The 19,110-nt window shown below is 57.5% G+C and overlaps 1 protein-coding gene across 2 annotated transcripts in view; it reads right to left on the reverse strand.

The window, feature by feature from the left end:
• Positions 1–2,229: 2,229 nt before the first annotated feature.
• Positions 2,230–19,110, reverse strand: part of PRIMA1 (proline rich membrane anchor 1) — a 48,332-nt gene continuing 31,451 nt past the window's right edge. The window contains exons 1-2 of one of the 2 annotated variants that reach the window (XM_016145501.2): positions 8,409–8,879; positions 2,230–5,310 (exon numbers count right to left, since the gene is read on the reverse strand). In XM_016145501.2, the coding sequence (XP_016000987.2) occupies positions 5,208–5,310; positions 8,409–8,863 (558 nt within the window). In that variant the 5' untranslated portion in view covers positions 8,864–8,879 and the 3' untranslated portion in view covers positions 2,230–5,207. Of the gene's footprint in view, positions 5,311–8,408; positions 8,880–14,689; positions 14,820–19,110 lie in introns of those variants that run through there. The other variant, XM_016145502.2, reaches the window with a different exon arrangement.

The raw sequence follows: 19,110 nt of genomic DNA on the forward strand, positions 1-19,110 counted from the left end.
TAAGTGTTTGGGAGAGTGAGTTCACAGAACGGGTCCAAGGCAGAGAGGATGACTGTTAGGAGGCGGGCCGTGAGGCTGTGCGTGGAGATGACAGGGTGACGCGGGTGGGGTGAAGTGGGGAGGTGGGGGCGTGGGGGTGGGGCGGAGGGCGAGCCAGGAGTCCTGCACGGGAAGCGTGCAGGAGGACAAACTCGGGTGTGGAGCTGGGTGAGCAAGGAGGGCCTGGGAGGTGCTTGGGAGTCATCGCGCTCGTTCGGACGGAGGAGGAGAGGAGGTGCCGAGCGGCCGGATCCGCAGGCTGAAGGCGGATGCCGTGGCGCCCGCAGCCCGGGCTGAGCGGCCGTGTGTGTGCCAGGGATGGAGACGCGGCGTCTAACCCGTGTCCGGGATTCTGGCAGCCGCCTTTGGAGGGGGGAGGAGAGAAGCTAAGGGCGCTTAGTGCCTGCGTGGGGGATGGGAGAGGAGGGGAGGTGGGTGGGCCAGTGGGGCGGGTCACTGGCGAGGTGGGGTGGACGAGTGTGTCCCAAGGGGAGGCCACAGCGAGGCCACCACGTGGAGTCGTGCAGCGCGCGCTCGGCCTCCCGGGACCGCCGCTGTGGTGCCCCCCAGGACAGCCTTTCTGTCCCCGCCCGCCGCCCAGAGGCGGTGGTTCTGCCTCGCCTCGGGATGGATGCTGTTTGGGGACGCGCGCGTCCTACGTCTCGGCGGCAGCAGCAGGACGTAGTGCGGTGTCCGGGCAGCCCAGGGGTCCAGGGGCGGAGCTTGCACTGCCGTTTGCTGGGAAGGGATGCCCAGAAGGGGCTGCCGCGATGGCTGCTGGGCGCCTGTCCCCTTCCGCGCCCGCCTCTTCCAGGCTGGCCCTGGCGCTGGAGCCAGGGAGCCTGTAGGAGGCGGAGCCTCGCACGCACGGCACCACCACTCCACGCCCGGTGGCCTGCTGGCGTCGGGGTTTGCTGCTGCGAGTATGGCCAGGCTGGGGTGCACGGGGGTGTGCACGAGGCCAGAGGTATCCCGCCAATCCTCACCAGCCTCGACGTGGAGCCAAGAGCCAGCGGCGGTGGCCAGTGGGCAGCGGGGGTCCCATTAGGGCCAGATGGCAGCCTTTCCTTAATGGCAGCAGTGACAATGACAGCAATGACGCTGCCACCCATTGCAGGCCTACCGTCCGCCAGGACAGGTGCTACGTTTCGGCAAATGGCAGCTTGCAGAATTCACAGCGGGGACACCAGTGCCTGCAGGCCCTGGGCGGGAATGTCCACAGCGCCCTCTACTGTCCTGACCCCCCCTACCCGGGGCGGCCCCCAGAGCCTCCACACTGAGCTGACCGCCCCCCTGGGCTGGGGCCCAGGCTGGGGATACAGCCGGCCCCCGTTCTGGGCACACAGGGCCCTCCCAATTGCCTCCACTGAGCTAACTCGGAAGCCACAGGACGACAGTCTACATTGGGGGTCCCCTTAGTTGTGTCCAGTGGCTGAGTGAAGACACCCAAGTCTGGATGCAAACCCAGGCCCTCCCCGTTTCCCCACGTCTGTGTCCCCTTGGCCGCCACACTCCATCTCTGACCTGTCTCCTCAGTCCTCCGGCGAGAACCGTGATGCTGCAGAGACCACCGTTTGGGGAGCCTCGTCCCTTCAGGGGCGTGGGGAAGGAGGACTGCTTCTGGCGAGGCTGGCAAAGGAGACCAGAGGCCCTGGGAGGTGGCCCGCACTCCGCTCCCTCCAGGGGTCAGGGAGCCTGGGGCAGGCCAGGCCCTTTGGGCTCCCTTTGCTGGGGGCACAGGGCAGGCCACACGGCAGGGTGCTCCGACTAGCTGGTTGGGTGCGTGGGGGTGGGAGCTGCAGACCGACTGGAGGAGGAGGCGCTGAGGTCAGACGCAGTACGGGCGTAGCAGGAGGCCCGACTCTGGCCAGACGTCTAACCCGCCTCCCTCTACCACGGCCCCTCAGGTTTTCTGTGAGCACTCGTCAGATTAGAATGACTGGCTCGTCCCATTTGCCTGGCATTTTCTAGGTTTTAGCCCTGAAAATCCCATATTTTGGGAAAACTTCCTAGTCTCGGGCAAACCAGGCCGGTAGGTCATCCTGTTCTCAGTTGAATCAGGGATCAAGGTGGTAGAGTAGGGGCATAAAGGCAGGATTGGTACCTTAGAATCCCCATAAATGCCAGCCTTCAGGTATTAGATAGAACCATACAGAAACAAGGCAAGCAAGGTACCCAGCCCAGACTTGGGTTCCTCACGGGTCCTCCAGGGAGGCTCACACCCCACGCTCAGCCTGCTCGCTCCTTCCTGCCCCCACCCGGAGCCAAGCCCCTGCTACAGATGACAACTGGCAGCCATCTTTATAAGGATATTTTTATTGAAAATAAAAAAGGCATGGTGTGTCCTTCTTTGTAAGTACAGACAGCCCACACCCCCGTGCTGCTGGCCCTGCTTCCCCGGAAAAGTCTCAGCACGAAATTGACATCCTTGGCTCCTGGGGGGCAAGATGGCACCGACGTGTCTGTCTGTCCATTGAGACAGAACCCCAAGGAACAGGAGCCATCTCCCAACGTACACTCGGCTCGTTGTGAAGAAGGCAGATCTCAGAAACGTACATTCATGCTTTAGTCATCACACACACCTCGGCTGTTCAAATCACGCTCTGCACAGATTCGGGGAGTGCAGTAGTTTTGGATATATATTGATATCTCTTTAAATATATATATATAACTGTATATAATATGTTTATATTTTTTTTACAGCTAATAGTCTTCTAAAACTTGCTTTAGAAGCTTCTAAGGAACACCTGGAAACTCTGGGAGATTCTGTATGTTGGGCTCAACTCGGAGACATGGCTGAAAAATAGCTACTTGAGAAAATGCGGAGAAGGAGGAATGTTCATTTCGTCCTCAGCCTCAAAGTTCGAATGAGTCTGAGGATCGGTTTGTGTTTAGGGGCTGCAGAGACAATCCTTAAGTAAAAGTTTTAAGCTCAGATACCAAGCTGGTGTGGTTTTATGGACACTTCCGTCACTTAAGCTAAAAACTCAGTGGGACTCTCTCGCGGCATCCTTGAATGGCTGGTTCTTGGTTTGGGGGGGGCAGCTCTCGAGTGAATCCTTTAAAAAAAAAAAATACTGGGCTCTTCTCTTGATTTTCACTGGCTGGGTGAGAAGAGATTTTACGGACTCAATTTGGGGGAACGTACTCTCAAAAGTTAGCTTTCCACAGAGCCCTGGCTACGTCCCCAGGGACAGGTCTGGGCCTCTTAGGTTTAAACCTAGGCTGGGGGAAGGTAGGGCCAGCGCACATGGGAGGTGGCTGTGCCTGCTCCACCCGATGTCTCCCCAGGCTGGACGCCCAGTACCCCGCGACCCCTTAGCCAAGGTCGTCCCCTCTGGCTGACAGCGCCCTCCATCCCTTCTGAGCTCAAGGTGGCACGTGCTTAGGACTGGGGTCCTGTCTGGGATCTGCTCAGGGGACAAGCAGGGGACTCTAGGAGGTGCAGGCAGTGGGGAGAGGGCCCTGGGGTGGGGTCTGCCTTGCTGTGGACTCACATCCTCTGCCTTGTCTGTCACCCTGCTGTGTATCCCTTGAGAGAAATGAGGACAACCAGGAGTACTGTGACATGGTCACCAGGCTGGGGCAAGCAAAACCTATATCCAAACCCAAAACAAGTCCTCATACAGAAGGAAAAGCGAAGAGGAAAAACCCTTTCTGGGACGAGGTGCCCGGGGCTTGAACTCAGCCTGTACCCGCCGACCTGGGGGCAGGGCCTGGATTAGGCTCGTGGGAAACTCACCTTGCCCCCCCCCCTCCAAAAGACAGTGGTGCATGGACAACAATGTGGGCACAAGGACTCTGGGACAATGGACGTGTCAAGGTTCAGCCCAAATGGGGGTCTGTTTTTAAGTCTGTCAGCCTCGCCAGGGTGCGAAAGTCTCCCCTGTGGCCCCAAACCCTCCAGAGAATGACACTGGTGGCTTGGGAGGCAGACAGGGTCCACCTAGTTAAGTTCCTACACGCCCAGAGTGGAAGCATTTAATGTGTCTGGCTCCTTCCTAGCAAGAGTGTGGGTGCCGAGGGAATCACGGGGTCAACCCACCAGGCGCTGCAGAGCCACAGGGCCACTGTCTCCATGGGCCGAATGGCGCGCCCGCTGGCCGCCCAGGAAACAGGGCGGGAGGCCCCTCTCCTCCCCTTCTTCCGCCAATCACTCTGCACTTTTAGAACCTAAGACTCCACGGGGACACTGGAGGGAGCCGGTGCGGGAATGCTGCCTCCTTCGGGATGACGGGAGGCCCGGGGACCCTAGGGAGAGTCTGCTACCTGGTTAGGCCTCAGGGGAGCATTAGGGAGGCGGACTGGCCCGGCCCGGTGAGTTTGGCACAAGTCGTGGCCTCTGCCGGACAAAGGCAGGGCCTGGCTCACACGAATCCATCGGTTCTGAACGGTCAGGTAGACGAACAGTCTGAGAGCAGATGCAGTGGCCTCTGCCCTGTCTGGGCCCTTGCCGTAGGGTTCAGCGAGTCACTCTACCCCTGCAAGGCCAGACGCTCCCCCTGGATGTAAACGAGCCCCTTCGTCTGTCCGGTCAGGAGGGGCCTTTGCAGGCCAGGCTCACAGCCCTCCGTGACGGGGAGTCAGGAGGCAGGACCCAGGGGCCTGGGGTGTCACGGGGGACAGGAGGGAGGAGGCAGGCCCTGAACACGGAAGACGATCGCAGGTGGGGTGACAGACAGATGTGTGGGAAGCACCTTAGAAGGGGGACGTCTCATGGCTGTGCTGATGGCTCCTGTCGGGAGGGCGTGGTCAACGAAGCAGCAGGGCCTCCTGCCGGGAGGAGGGGTTTCCTGCCGAGGGACGGGCCCCCAGATCACCTTTCTTTTGGCTAAAGGGGGATGCCTCCTCCCCAGCAGACAGACAGACCCTCTGCCTTTGACAGAGTGCATGCTCTAGGCGGTAGCTGGGGGACAGTGGACCAAACGCAAGACGAGGAAGAGATGTGGGAGCCGCGGACGGCGGCGCTGCCCTGGGCGGCATGCAGTGAGCCTCGCTCGGCCGGGGGTCGGCGCTGCCCCTGCCTGTGGGCCGACCGAGGCCAAGGCTGGGAAGAGGATGGTTTCTCCGTCAGGAGGCTCGAGGCCGGCGAGGCGATGCAGTCCGGACAAGCTCAGCATCAGCTCGTGACCACCGGTGCCACCGAGGCGCCCCTTGGGCCAGCAGGCTCACACCACGGCACTGTTCACGTCCACGCCTTTGCTGCTGTCCGAGGACGTCATGGGATACTCAGCAGCACTGGTGCCATTCTCCTCCTTTCTCAGGGGTTTCCTGGGAGGGGTGGAGGGGCGGGGGGGCAGGGCAGGAGACGGGAGGGACATCGTTAGTTATCCACGCCTGGCGGGGGGAGGGGGTCGCGCTGACCAGTTAGCTCACCAGGCGCCGTTCCGGGTTAGCATCCTTGGACTGCTGGCTTTGTGGGGGTCAATCGGAAGCTGGATGTGGTCTTAACTTGGGTGACACATAATGTGTCACTGGAACCAAGGCACAGCGGAAAGAGGGGAGCTACTAATAATGCAACAGGGACCGCAGGCTCGAATTGTTCAGGACAAGCACGATCAGCCTAGTACGGTGTGCGGTCAGGCTTCGACTGAAACCTGTGATTACGAGCAAACGGTCGTGAAGATGAGAATTTTGGGGTGCAGATGGTTCAAAGAGGAGGGATGCCAGCTGCTGGATCCCACGGCCTCGCCTCTGTGTCATCGTGGGAAAGTGGAAAATGTGGTGACGCGGATGGCGGTGACGATGGGTTGAAGTGGTGGCAGTCGTGAGGCGGGGGAAGGTGGTGGTGGTGAGGATGCCGGACACGGCGATGATAGCGATGGTCCTGGCGGTGGCGGGCACGGCATAGTTCACGGGGGTGATGGTGGCGGTGACAGTGATGGTGGGCGTGGTGACGGGGGTGATGGTGGCGGTGACAGTGTAGTTGATGATGATGGTGATGGTGGTGATGATGGAGATGATGGCGGTGAATGTCCAGACTAAATGGGTGCACACTAGTGGTCCCCAAACGCTTCGTGCTGAGCCCTTCGAAGCTCCTTCCAGAGGCCATCTGCCCCGAGAGTCACTCCTCCGTGCACACAGGGAATCTGGGAGGCCGGGAAGGGAGCTTTGAGAGGGCTCTTGCTCACTTGGTGAGGAAGTGAATTTGTAATAGTACCTTCTGGCCTGGCCCAGCTCCCACCTCCTCTCTTGAGTGGCTCAGAAGGGCTCCAGCTCCCAGCCCTGGGCCTCAGTGGCCACAGCCTTTTGATCCAGGCCTTAAGTGCTGTGTAGCCCAACTCCATGCCACAGTCCTGCTGTGTCCTGGGGGAATCTGCAGCCCGTGGGGCTGTCGCTGATACCTCCTGTGTCCCTAGTAATGCTGGGGCTAAGCCTGAACTGGCCTTCGTTGTGTCTTCTCTAAACTGAATGTTTGCGGTCATCATTGAAAGCCCGAGGACTGATCACTTCTGCCTTCTCAAATGTCCCCAGAGCCTCCCCAAACCCAGTGTCAGAAGGACTAGTACTTGGTGACCAGTTCGATCCCTATGGGATAAAGCCTATGTGAATTAGGTTAGGGAGGGAGGATCTGGGAGGTGGTTATCAGTAGTTTCATGGGGTGGGATTATCAGGCCAGCTCAGACAACACCCCGAGATCAAATCCGCTAACCCTCCCCTTTTCTCTTGAAGCAGAAGCAGCTCACAAAACTCACGAAGAAACCCAAGTGCCCTTGGTCTGGGCGTCGGGCCCAGCCACTGTGGCTTCTTCTGGAAATGCGAGGCGTGAACCAATGCTCCCCCCCACGGCGTGTCACGCTTTGTGCAAGGCATTCTCAGCCACAGATGCCTCTGGTCCCCGGAAGAAGCCAGGCCTGGAGTTAAGGGGTTCATTTCATTGGGAAACTGAGGCTTAGGGAGAGCAGTGACTTGCCCAAGGATCTGCAGCTGGTTTACGGTGGGGCCTGGAACCATCTACCACGGCTACCAAGTCCTGGTCCAGACGTTTCTCTGTTACATCAGCATTGCCCCGAAACGAGCCTGTGGTCCAGTTAGCTTGGGAAGCCTTCGTCCCCGCAGCACCTGGGGGTTCTCAGGCCTCCAAGGAGCCAGTCTCACTTTGCTTTCACTCAGCACATCCCAGGCTCTGGGATCCGAGACCCCCGGGTTTGCAGGGCTCAGACGAGTTGCCTTGTTTATGACGGTTCATGGGAAGGACCGACTCTGAGCCCACCTCTGCCCCGGGCCTTTCTCCCTCTGTCCCCTTCATCCCTCCTTCCATCCCACCCACCCCTTTCCAGGGGCCTCGAGCAGCTCCGACTTGGCCGGGTGGGCTTGATTTTAGACTCGGTGAGTTTGCATGGCCTGGGAAACTGGGGAGTGTGTGTGTGCATTTTCTTACAGTGAGATCCATGTTCCCCTACATGAGGACCCCGATGGACTTCAAGGAGACTTGTAAATTTATCATCAATATACGAGGGGTGGAGGGAAGGATATCAGGAGCAGGACTCCAGAAAATATTAGCAGGTAAACATTTCTGGGCCCAAACCCTCACTACCTTCCTCCCTAATCAATATGCAGTGTTAGGCTGAGTCTGAATCTACTGTAACGGGTTCTGGGCGGGGGAGATAAGGCTGACGGGCCTGGCAGGCCAGAACAGGAAGAGGTGAGGGGGTCTGGCGAAGCCTTGGGGGTGCAGAGTTTCTGCCCTCTTTAGATGAAGGCAGAGAGTCAGCAGGGTTCCTTCTGCCAGGAGAAGATGGGAGACAGGAGGTTTCTGGAGCCAGGCTGCTGGCTACGGCACCCCTTTCTATTCCCTGGGGGAAAGAGTGGCTCAGATGGCCTAGTGGGAAGCAAGCCTGGCTGGAGAGACCCTCGACACCCTGCTAAGCGGACTCGGTTCGCTCCCCTCCTTCACGGGAGCTCAGCGCCAGCCACTCCGCTACCCGTGCTGCGGCCCAGCCCACTCCTGAAGTCTCCGGGACTCGCTGGAGCCCAGGGCTCTACAGCAGGAGATGGCTCCACCTTGCACCCCTGCCCCACACGGTCCTTTCACCAAGCACAGCACTTCAGGGTGACACCGTGGAAGTGCTGAAAGGCAGAGGTCACGGCCCAGTAAACGCTGGCTCCACCACTCTCTAGCCGCGTGACCTTGGGCAAGCCACTTAACCTCTCCGAGCCTCAGTTTCCTGGTCTTTAAAACGGGCACGATAATGGTATCCGTTTCATAGGCTCGTTGGGGGAATTAAATACGTTAATGCACGTCGAGCACTTACAGGAGCCTCTGGCATACAGTAAGCGTTCCGTAAGTATTTGTTAGCTCTCGGGACTGCTGCTGGGGCGAAGTCAGTGGGAAGCAGCCTTCGTCCCTCAGTCTGCAGACTTCCTACCTAATGCGCAACCCTAGAGCTCCGCGGCGCTGGGGGCCGGCCAGGACCGGTCCCAGGAAACCAAAGAAAGGCATTTCCACCTTGGTGCTGGCAGAGATGGCTACGAGCAGCGCCCTACATGGCATGACTCCTAAAACCAAGAGAAAAAGCGGTGAGCCTTCTTTCGGCCGCGTCCAGGATTCCCGTTTGTCCGAGGGCGGGTCCTCCCACCTGCCCTCCGGCCCGGGCCTGGCAAGCAGCAGGCAGTCCGCATTGTCTGCTGACAGCTCAGGCCTCTGCAGAAGCTGCCTCTGCCGGCACGTCTGGCCTGGGCAGGGAGGGCCAGGACCCACGCGCGACCTCTTGGGTCCTGCTGACAAGGATGTGACAGGTCCCATCCTCAGCCTAATTAATGCTCTGCTGGGGAAGTTGGAGGCAAAGACTAGCTCTAAGGAGCCCGAAAAGAGAGCCTGCATGCACCCTTGTCTCCTGCTCCCCATGGCAGTCTGTTAAATTAAAAGGCGGTAATGGATTAGAAGGCGATACAGACTTAACCATACTTTCTAACCATAAAGCCCCCGACCCTCCCCGCTGCCCCGGGGCACGTGTAGCCCTCTACCCCTCTTTGGGTAGGTGAAGCAAGCCCTCTGCCACCCTCTGCTTTTTCTCTCCCTGTTACTGAGTCCCCCCACCCCCTCACAGCCCTCATTGTTTTTAAAAACACCTCAATGATTAATTTGCTGGTGGTCTGTGCACTCAATCTGCTTCCTCTGCGGGTGGGGGTGGGGCGGTGGGGTGGGGCGTGGAGAAGGGACTCAGTATTGTCTATCTCTACATCCTGGCACCTAGCCTAGTCCCCAGCACACAGAAGGTGCTCAGTAAATATCATGAACCAGCAGTGACTCAGTGGGTTCCAAGGTGCCACTGAAGAGACTCGGGGGTTCAGAAGCGCCCGTTCTACCACAAGCAGCTCAACCTCAGAAAGCTGAGGCGCGCCCCGGCGCGGCACCCGCGTGGCCTGAGCTCGCCCCCTGGGAGCTGCACGCCTGCTTATCGTCTGCAATTAACGGCCCTACCGGCCCGAAGGATCGGCCAAACTGTTCCTGTGCCTTTTATTGGTCTTTCAGCCAGTACCTTGTAAATGAGAAGGAAATGGCTGTCAAGTGGAGTAATGGCAAATCGATGGGAGAAGGTGAAGGACCTGAGCCACAGACGGCCAGAGGAGGCAAGGGGCTCTTCCTGTGCTTGCAGCGTGGGGGAGACTCCAGGCAGGGGCCCGGGAGGGGGCGCTTCTCTGCATGAAGGCTGTGGCCAGTGGCTGGCTTCACCCTTCAGGGTCCGCAGACCCGTGGGCCTTCCCTCGGGGCAGTGGGCATCTTGGAGCCGCATCTCAGCAGCTCACACTGGTCAGCGCTTGTCTGAGGGGCACGTTAGCCCTGGACAGAGGTTGTCTTTGCTCACAGAGCCTTGGTCTTCCCTTCAGCTGCTCCCCTCCCATTGTAATGTGGGGTCCCTGGGGAGGGAGGGGTGCTGTTTGATTCACACCCAGGTCTCCCCCAGGGGAGTGTGCCTCGATGGCAGAGACTGTGCCCGAAGCTCCCCCAGCGAAGCCCCTGCACCGAGCATGGCTTGGGCTCCGGTCCAGCCAAGTGCTCCGCTCAGCAGTGGGCTGACCTAGGGGGAGTGGTCCCTCCTGCCATCTCGGGATGGGAGGACGAAGAGTCAGGGGGCTGCACTAAGACCAGGAGGGCCCTCGTTTGACAGGTAAAGAGAGCCGGAACAGGGCGGGAGGCGAATTCCCTGGGGCTGGGCGGGGAACGGAGTGGGGGAGTCTTGATTCCCAGTCTTGAGATCTTCAAATACCTCCAGGCTTCTGAAGACCTGTGCATACCAGCCTAGGGGTGGGAGGAGGCCAGGGTGGGGGCTCTGGGGCCTGAGCATCCTGCGCCTGTGGATAAAGAAGCCCTTGACAGCTAGCTCCTGGCAACGAGGCCACCGAGATGCCACCTTCATGGGCTCCCATGGCTGGGGACCCTCTGCAGCTTGGAGCAGTTGACAGGGGGCTTGGGGGCCAAACACAGGCTAGTCCCAAAGTGAGCCACGCCCCATCTCAGCCACTGGCCTGGTTAACATGCGCCCCCTTGCAAGAGACCTCTCCGGGCCCCAGGTCCGGCGAGGTGCCCCTCCTCTGGGCTCCCTCAGCCTGGAGGCCCCTGAGCACCCCACTGCACTGCACAGAATTGGGACTTTGAGTGGCGGGGATGAAGTTTTGGTCACAGAGTGTGAGTGAGAAGTGCTCATTGGAGCCTCCTCCGGCCAAGGTCACCACCCAGGGAGGGCCCAGGGGTGCTGCTTCCCCGCCTGCTCCTTAGTCTCCTCCCACTCCTGCAGCGGCCCACACCACCCCTGCCAAACCAAGGCGGCATCCCCAGAATCATGGCCTCCTCCCTACCCCAGCTGACTCTAGCGCCATCCTCCCAGCGGGCCCGCCCCACGAGGCTGCGCTCGGCCGTTCGCCAAGATCGCTAGGTCTGTCCTCTGGGACTCCGGGCAGTGTTTTTTTTTTTCCCTTTTAAAAGCAGGGTTTATCACTGATTTTTCCTTTGAATGGTTTCACAGTAACATGAAATGCCGTTGTTTCCCGAGAGAAAAGGCATGTTTCAGATAAATTATTAACCATAAAGAATTGGCCTGGAGTAAGAAATTGCACATTTGCCCTGGAGAGAAATGCAGACAGACAGCGGCTTGCACGTGCGCGTGAGCTCTCTCACACACCCAGCAGAGGTCAGCCCGGGTGGCGGGCTTGCTCTCCTACCCCAAAGGAACTTCTGCCACCTCCTTCCAGCTGGGTTCCGGGGGTGCTTGCCCCTGAGCAGAGCCCCCTGTCATGGAATGTCTGTCTTCCAGGGCTGGGATGACCCTTTCCGGATTATGAGGACCTCGGGCAGAGGCCCAGAGCAGCAGGCCGATCACGGTGCTAGGGCAGGAAAGGGACTGTGATGCAGTCCCCGTCCTCCGCGCCCCCCCACTCGGGCCCCCAGACGCTGACGCCTACGACCGCGCCTCCTGGACGCCCCCGTTTCCTGGTTCGCCGGTGGCGGTCTATCTAAGGAGGACCTGGGGGGAGGTTGGGGCCTCTCCTCGCCCCCGCTTCCCGCTTGGGGGTGCACCTCTGGCCAGTGAGCCGCAGCTCCCGCTGATCGGCCCCTTGTGAGTCCCTCAGTTCTCCTCCAGGTTCCCGTGGCACCGCCCCTCGCCCTTGTTTGAGGGGTGCCAACCGCTCCCACTGCTGCCATCCCGGACTGCTTCGCCAGCTCCATTTGCTCCCGGGACCCGCCCCCACCCTTGGAGGGAGCTCTGCCCATACCCTGGCAGGAGCCCTGTCCACCTTCTTGGAGGGAGGCCCGCCCACTCCAGAGGGAGCTCCGCCCACATCTCTGGAAGGGGTCCGCTGAGGCCTCTAGGGTGAGTTCTGTGCCTTTCCAGGCCGCTAATGCTAACGAACCCTGGAACCAGGAGCTCAGAGCCTGTGGATGGGGATGGAGGGCGGACAGGAGGCCCCTCTGGCTGTTCTGAGGGCAGGTGAGGGTGGTGCGCCCACATTCCTTCCCGCGCGACCCCCAGCCCCGCTGAAGCAAAGCTCAGCAGGCCACAGGCAACACTGCCAGTCAGGTTTGTTAATGTCAGTTTGTCGTTCCGCCCCCCGCCCCGCCCCAATGCGTTCCCCTTGCCCCCCTCCGGCTGAAGCAGGCAGCATGCTTCCGCGTGTGGGGCAGAGGCAGAAGTGATTGTGTCTTTTGGAAGAGCCTGAGCTTATCAAAGATGCTTTGCCTGTCTCTGATGGGAGAGGAAAGGGGGCGGGGGTCCTCGAGGGGACTAGCGCCCCACTGTCTGGCAGTGCCCCAGGGGGAACTTGCACACTCCTCAAACCCTTCCATACCTCCTAGTGACTCCTGAGCCAGAGGCAAGCTGCTCAGCGGGTGGGACAAATGCCTCCCCTGTCCAGCCCATGGCCCCCTCCAGCCTCGTATCCCACGTCACCAGGGTGGGCCTTGGCCAGGAGTGCCTCCCCTGCTCTGTTTCTTAAAACCCCCTCCCGCTGCGGCAGGCTCTCGGATCACATGTGGTATCCCCGTCACGGTTCCCAGTGACTCCCACTGGGCGCCCACGACAGGCTGCTGGCCGTCACCTACCTACCTCCTAACAGCCATTCACATATCCGCCCCGCTCAGGTGAGCAGCCTGTGGGCACAGACCGGGTCTCACCTGTCTCTGTACCTATAGAGCCTGTACACACAGCGGGTGACCACAGAACACTTAGGAACTGGACTGGCCGTGTCCCCGGGGAGACCACTTTCCAGGGCCAGGTCTTCCCCTGAATCACAGGGTCGTGGGGGCTCTTCTGTCCACCTGTCCTTCTGGCCTCAGAGGGCCCAGACACACCCCACCAAAGCCCTATTCTGGGCATCCCCAAGGAAGGGCAGACAGGAAGAGCGAGGTCTGTCCTCAGCCCAGTGCCAGAGCGGAACTCCCAGCGACACCCATACGGGGCTGCGGTCAGGGCCCGGCTCTGCATCGCGGTGCTAGGTACAGATTCTGGCTCTGTCGCTGCCGGCCGGGCCCCGCAGGCAGTTCCTTTAACCCCTCCGGACCTCGGGCTCCTCATCTGTACGATGGAGCCGCCTGGGAAGCAACGCGGAGCTGCGGAGATGAGCGCAGTGCTGGGCCGGGCTTATGCCGGTGGTTTGGTGACATTATTACGGTTTGGAGGTTGCTTCGCAGCCTGGGCACTGACGGCGGAGGGGCTCGGGCTGGGAGGAGCTGCGGCGCCTGCGCCCCGCCTCCCCGCGTCCTGCCGCCCCAGGCCCCAGGACACCGGGCTGCTGGCCTGACACGTCTCCTCACCCTGAGTGCCCGATCGTGCGCTTATTTAAGACTTTAACTTGATAGTTTACTCTTTCTGCTTTTGAATTATTAAATTTAAATCACATAGTACAGCCAATTAAAAGGGGAAAGTTAAATATTTTAGGTGTTAGGATTGCTCTGAATATATGGTCTCTGACCTTGGGATTTTTAAAAACGTTTAAAGAAATACGTTAACAATCCCTATGACCTTTTGGTGTTTTACAACATTTTTCTTTGTCTTCTGACTCTGTTGTCCCCCAAGGTGCCTGTGCTAGGGAGGCCATTTTCTGGAGGCTTCATAACATTAGAACTCAAGGGATCTAGCCAGAGCTGCCGTGTTGTGCCTCCAGGGGGCGCCAATCACACCCTGGCCTCATCTGCCGAACTTGTGGCCTAGGACACAGCCCACACCTCCTCAGACCCCAGCAGTAGCCACCCGCGTGAGCTCACCCCAACTCAGCTGGGGGATGGGGCCTCATAACCTTTGACAGGCAGAAGGAGATGGTAATTACAGAAGTGACAGCGAGCGTTACCGAAGGGTAGTTCGCTGTTCTGTCGCTCATGACCCCACGGGAACACTCCTCTTCATTCATCAAAACCCAGCTCAGGCGTCGCCATCCCTGAACACCTTCTCTGAGCTTTCTCGACCTCTCTCTCCTCCTCTGTCATCCTTCTTCCTTGAACTGTGACTATGGAAACCACAGCAGCTGGTACGGTGCCTGCTGAGCACTTACTGTGTGCCGAGCACTGCAGAGGGCACATAACTGTTTACAGCAGGCGGCTCACCACACCTCAGGGCGGTAAAGATGCTGCTTCTCGTTTCTCCCATTTTACAGAAGGGGAGAGTGACAGCCATCGCAGTAAAGTGATTTCCTCCTGGTCACACAGCTGGAGCTGGCGTCTGAATTCGGATCTGACTCTAAAAACCCCCTCCCCACTCCAGACCAGCATGGCACCTCCCTCCAGTGGCCCCATCAGCCGCCCTGCAAGGATTATGTCTACACCCCCAGGCCTTGAATCACTGACTTCCTGAGCCAGGGCCTGCGACCTGCAGGTAGGGCCTCTTTATACCGCAGTGGGCCTGACGTGTAATTGGTGCTCATCAAATGCTTGCTGAACTAAACTCCCTAGAAACGACCAGGCTATAATGTCTGAGACCAACTCTAAAACATTTCAGCAAAGGAAAAGCTAAAAAGGAAAAGAGATGTAGCAAATATTAGCCAAACCTTGATAACTGTTGAGTCAGGGTGAAGGTAGATGGACATTCACGGTACGTTTTTTCAGCTTCTTATACGCTTAACAACGTTTATAATTAAAGAAACATATGATGGGGGTGAGCGGAGGACCCCCGAACCCAGCTGGGGGTCCCCTCGGGGCTCCGAGCCGGTGGGCGCTCACCTTTTTATGGCTTTGTAGCAGATGATGACGAGCACAGTAAGAAACACCAGGGAGGCACAGCATACTGCGATGACGATCACCAGCCCTGACCACCAGCTTTCCTCAGCGGGGCACGAGGTAGAGTTGGGAGCTGAAAGAGACAGGAAGGCGCAGGCTGAGTGTCCCCTGGTGGAGGAGCGGGTCCCAGCCGGCGTCAGAGGTGACACCCAAGGTGGCCTCGCTGCCAGCCATAGCCCAGACGGAGGCTCTCTGACCTGTCCTGCGGTCCCCACCCCCACTCCGGCAGCAGGTGACATCATGGCTGGCCCCCAGCCAGGCGGCACGCTCCGAGCAGGGGTTAAACGCTGCGCCACGGGCCATCCATCCTCCCTTGGCATGAGCTAACTGACAGCAAGGTCAGGTTTAATTTCCCATGAAAAATAACAGAACATCTCCTTCTCTCAGTTGAGGCATTAGATCCGCTTCCTCCGAAGGTGGGGGTGGGAAGCAGGGCTCCCGGGGACACTGGGGGTTGGGGGGGGGAGGGGAGGAGAGGAAGGAAGCTTTGTCAACATCAGTTCTTAAGCTAATTTCTTGAGAAGGGCACGCTGTCTCCCTTCCTGGATTTGGCCCATGTGGTGATACCTGCAGGGGCTGACCGAAATTTGGAAAAGTCTGTCATTGACAAAGCATCGGACAGTAGGTGCTATAGGGTCCTTTTGTCATTACTCAATCCATGGGGTCCTTGGGATGAACCTGTCCTCCCTCTTGGCTCAGGCTCTGTGGGGTGGACTCGCATCACAGGTATAGACAAGGCTTGCAAAAAATTCACTCTTCTGAGAAAAGCAGACATCACAGAGTTTCTTCCCAGAGGTCCTGGAAGACCCAGATATGACTGGAGGGAGAGGGAAGGGGCAGGGGTTTGGGGGGTGAGAGAGAGAGAGGACAGAGAGTCAGAGAGACAGAGAAAAGGAGAGGGAGAGGGAGGGGAAAAGAGAGAGGGGACGTTGGCGGGGGATGGACGGACTGGTGGACAGACACATACAGACACTACAGCTTTGGGCTGGTCTTCAAGACGTGAATATACGTGAAGGTGAATATATATGAAAGTATCGAGACTGCGCCCTCGACTCTGCGTCCATTTAATAACAGGCACCTCGAGGGGCTCGACGGTACGTGGGGAATAAGCGAACGATTTCCCAGGGACGGCTGCATTATTATTGTTGTTGCAATTATCAAGGCGTCATTTACATATAGGGAAATGCGCCCCTCTTAAGCCTGCGGTCTGACCAGCGTTGACGATCGCATACACCAGGATAAGCCACACCTCTGTCATGACATAGAATATTTCCGCCATCCCAGGGTGTTTCCCTGGGCCTCTCGGCCAGTCCCCACCCTGAAGGCAACCACTATTCTACTTTCAAAAATCCCAGATTAGATTCGCTTGTTCTTGACATTTATGTAAACGGAACTATGCAGTGTGTGTTTTTTTCTTTGCTTCCTTGATTTAGCAAAGGGGTTTTGAGATTCGTCCACGCCGTTGCACTTTTCAGTAGCTCCTTCCTTTTTCATTGCCGAGTAGTATTTCATTGTGTGAACATACCACAGTTTATCTGTCCACCTGTTGACGTCCACCTAACCTAGGCTGTTTCCAAGTTTTGGCTTTTGTGAGTAAAGCCACTCTAAACTTTTGTGTACAAGTCTTGGCATAGTCATGGTTCGTATTTGTCTTGGACAAACACCTAAGGGTAGGCTCGCTGGGTCCTGTGGTGTGCCTATGACGCTTTCTAAGAAAATGCCATGTTGTTTTCTCCCAAGGGTTTGTCCTCTCATACTCCTGTTTGGAACAAGGCAAGTTGGAAAGAAGGGGGTGGGAACAGGCTACTAAATTATCAATCCGGCAGCCAGGTCAGGAGATCCAGGAAGCCATTATGTGCTTCTCGGGGAACAGGTTTTAAAACCCCATTAACAAAAATGCAAGGTCCCCAGGGGTGTACTTCAGATCATCACAGAGACCAAGCTGATTCAGAAATGCTTTCTGAGAAATGGCCGGGACAAGGATGCCACCAAACCACACGGCTCCACTCAGCCAGGGCAAGACCAGCCTTCAGCAACCCAACATTGAAGAGTTGTAGAATATAGAATTCAAAATAGGAATAAACTCTAAAATAAGGGAAAGGCGATCCAAAGAGATTCTCATCTTCCTCACGATGAACTTCTTCAGCGCTTTTTTTTTTTTTTTTTTGTGAAACAGCCAACACAAAAGCCTCCCCCTCGGAGGAGTCCTCATTTGGGGGTGTCCCTGGCTTGGCTGGGTCTTCCCAAGGTGCCTCAGAGCAGATCTAGGCCCAGCCTTCACTGCCGGGGAGTCAGAGAAATGGTTTCTGTCAATCCCACCTCAGGCTGTCAGCTCACAGACGCCCTCACGTCTGCCGCCCCCCCCGCCCCCCGGAATGGCCGGCATATTACCCAACACTCCCATGGCTGGGAAAACATCTCAGCCAGGCCGCACCCCCTCCAGAGGGCACTTGGAAACATGGGGATCTGTCTTTGGTGGCCACGGTGAGCCCAGCAAGCTACGGATGTTAACAACTACCCTTACCTGAATAGACCCACACAAGGTAGAACTGTCCCTTGAAAAATGCCACCAGGGTCCCTGTTGAGAAATGCCACCAACTTAAAACAGAAGACCGGATTCTAAACCTCCCCTGGAATTTGACACTAAATTTCAGAGTGCCTCTTTCATTTACAGTCACTCTTAGTGAAGTGGGATCTTCCTTTTTGCTCACTCTTTCCAAAACCATGTGGAAAGCGGGGGACTTGTTTGAGAGGGGCGCCTCCTTCTGCACGGGGCACCCTGGAATATTTAGCAGTGTACCGCTCTCCACATGCGTGTGAGGAAACCACCCAAGCAAAAAAATACTAACAGATAAGAAAAGAGCAAGGTATTTGGTGAAACTCGGTCCTAGGTATAAATCTTGGATTTTGCCAAGAAAACAGCTATTGTGTTTAGAGACTGCATCCTTACTCATTCTTGCTTAAATCATTCTTTTTTCATTAGAAAGGATAAGGGATGTTGGAGCTGGAGAAAGCCTAAAAGGTTATCATTTCAGAAAAGAGAATAAATGCTGGGGTTTAGGATCAAGCAGCTTCCCCAAGGGACAGAGTTGGGACCCCCCGATCGTTGGGCCGCAGGCCAGGCCTGCCCCTGCCTGAACGTCCTTCCCAGATGTAATAAGACAGCTTATCATGTGAGCAGAATGATGGGTCATATTCGAGAAGACAGCACCATGAAGGGGCTCAGTCATTCATTCATTCATTCATCCATCCATCCATGAAGTTACTGAGCACTCTCTGTACCTGGCAGAGTGCTAGGGGCTGAGAATACAAAGATGAATTAGATGTAAGCTGTGCCCTTACCAGGTCTGCTGCCAGCTGCCCATGGATCATCGCAAAGCTGGCCAAGCCCTGACTGCCTTGCTGAAGGAGCCAGCAGTCTCCAAGACGAGGGATACGCCGATGTGGTGGGCGATGGTCATTTACGACCGAGGGGAGGAAGCCACAACGTGCTAAGGTTCTAGGGGGAGGGTGACGCCTGTGAGAGGCAGGTGGTCACCGGGGACAGCCGAGGCAACCAGGGTGTAAAGTGCCACACCCGAGGCTGCCCAAGCCCTGTCTCCTCTGCCACTCTCCCCCGCTCCCGGCCAAGATTCTGCAAATGTGACAGAAAGGCAGGAGCTGTCATGACGTCTCAAGGGTGGCAACACCCTCTCTCCTGGGACTCAACGAGGCTTTGCCTGCTGTCTTCATTAAACACTCCTGCCCCCTATAAAAGTGATGGCAACCAGAGAGAGTGATTTAGAACTACCTGGGCTCGGTTTTACATTATCAAAGTTTTTCTTTTCAGCCCCCAAAATGCATCAGTAAAAGCTTCTATTTGGGACTTCCGCTTCCCGCAGAGATGAAGTCATAGGGGCCACGTCTGACATCCCACACACCTGAAAATCCAAAAAATATACCAAATATATAAAACTGGTTTTCAAAACAGTGGACATCAAGGCAGCAAAGCCGCGATCCCACAGAGACAAGAGACAAAGAGGCGAGCTCTCTGGCTGCCCAGCCCGTGCCTGGAGAGAGCTTCCGGACTGAGGGCCTAGGAAGGAGAAGCCAGCCCATTCGAGAAGCTGGGGAGAGGGCACTGAGAGTCCAAGGACTGAACGAAGCAGATGAGGAAACTTCCAGAAGGTGAAGGCAGCTGAGGGCACCCGACTAAATCTACTACAAAGAAGCTAAGAGGCCCCGCATCTTGTGGAAAAGAATGAGGGTGGGGTGTCGCTGCAGAAGCGCCCATCTGAGTGGGAATCAAGGAGGCTGAACAGACCAAGGGACGTCCTTGGGGCGGGGCGGGGGGGGGCTTGCGGGACCTGCCAGTGGCCACATGC

Source organism: Rousettus aegyptiacus, unplaced genomic scaffold, assembly GCF_014176215.1.
Source record: "Rousettus aegyptiacus isolate mRouAeg1 unplaced genomic scaffold, mRouAeg1.p scaffold_m13_p_3, whole genome shotgun sequence".
In the NCBI taxonomy this organism is placed as follows: Eukaryota; Metazoa; Chordata; class Mammalia; order Chiroptera; family Pteropodidae; genus Rousettus; species Rousettus aegyptiacus.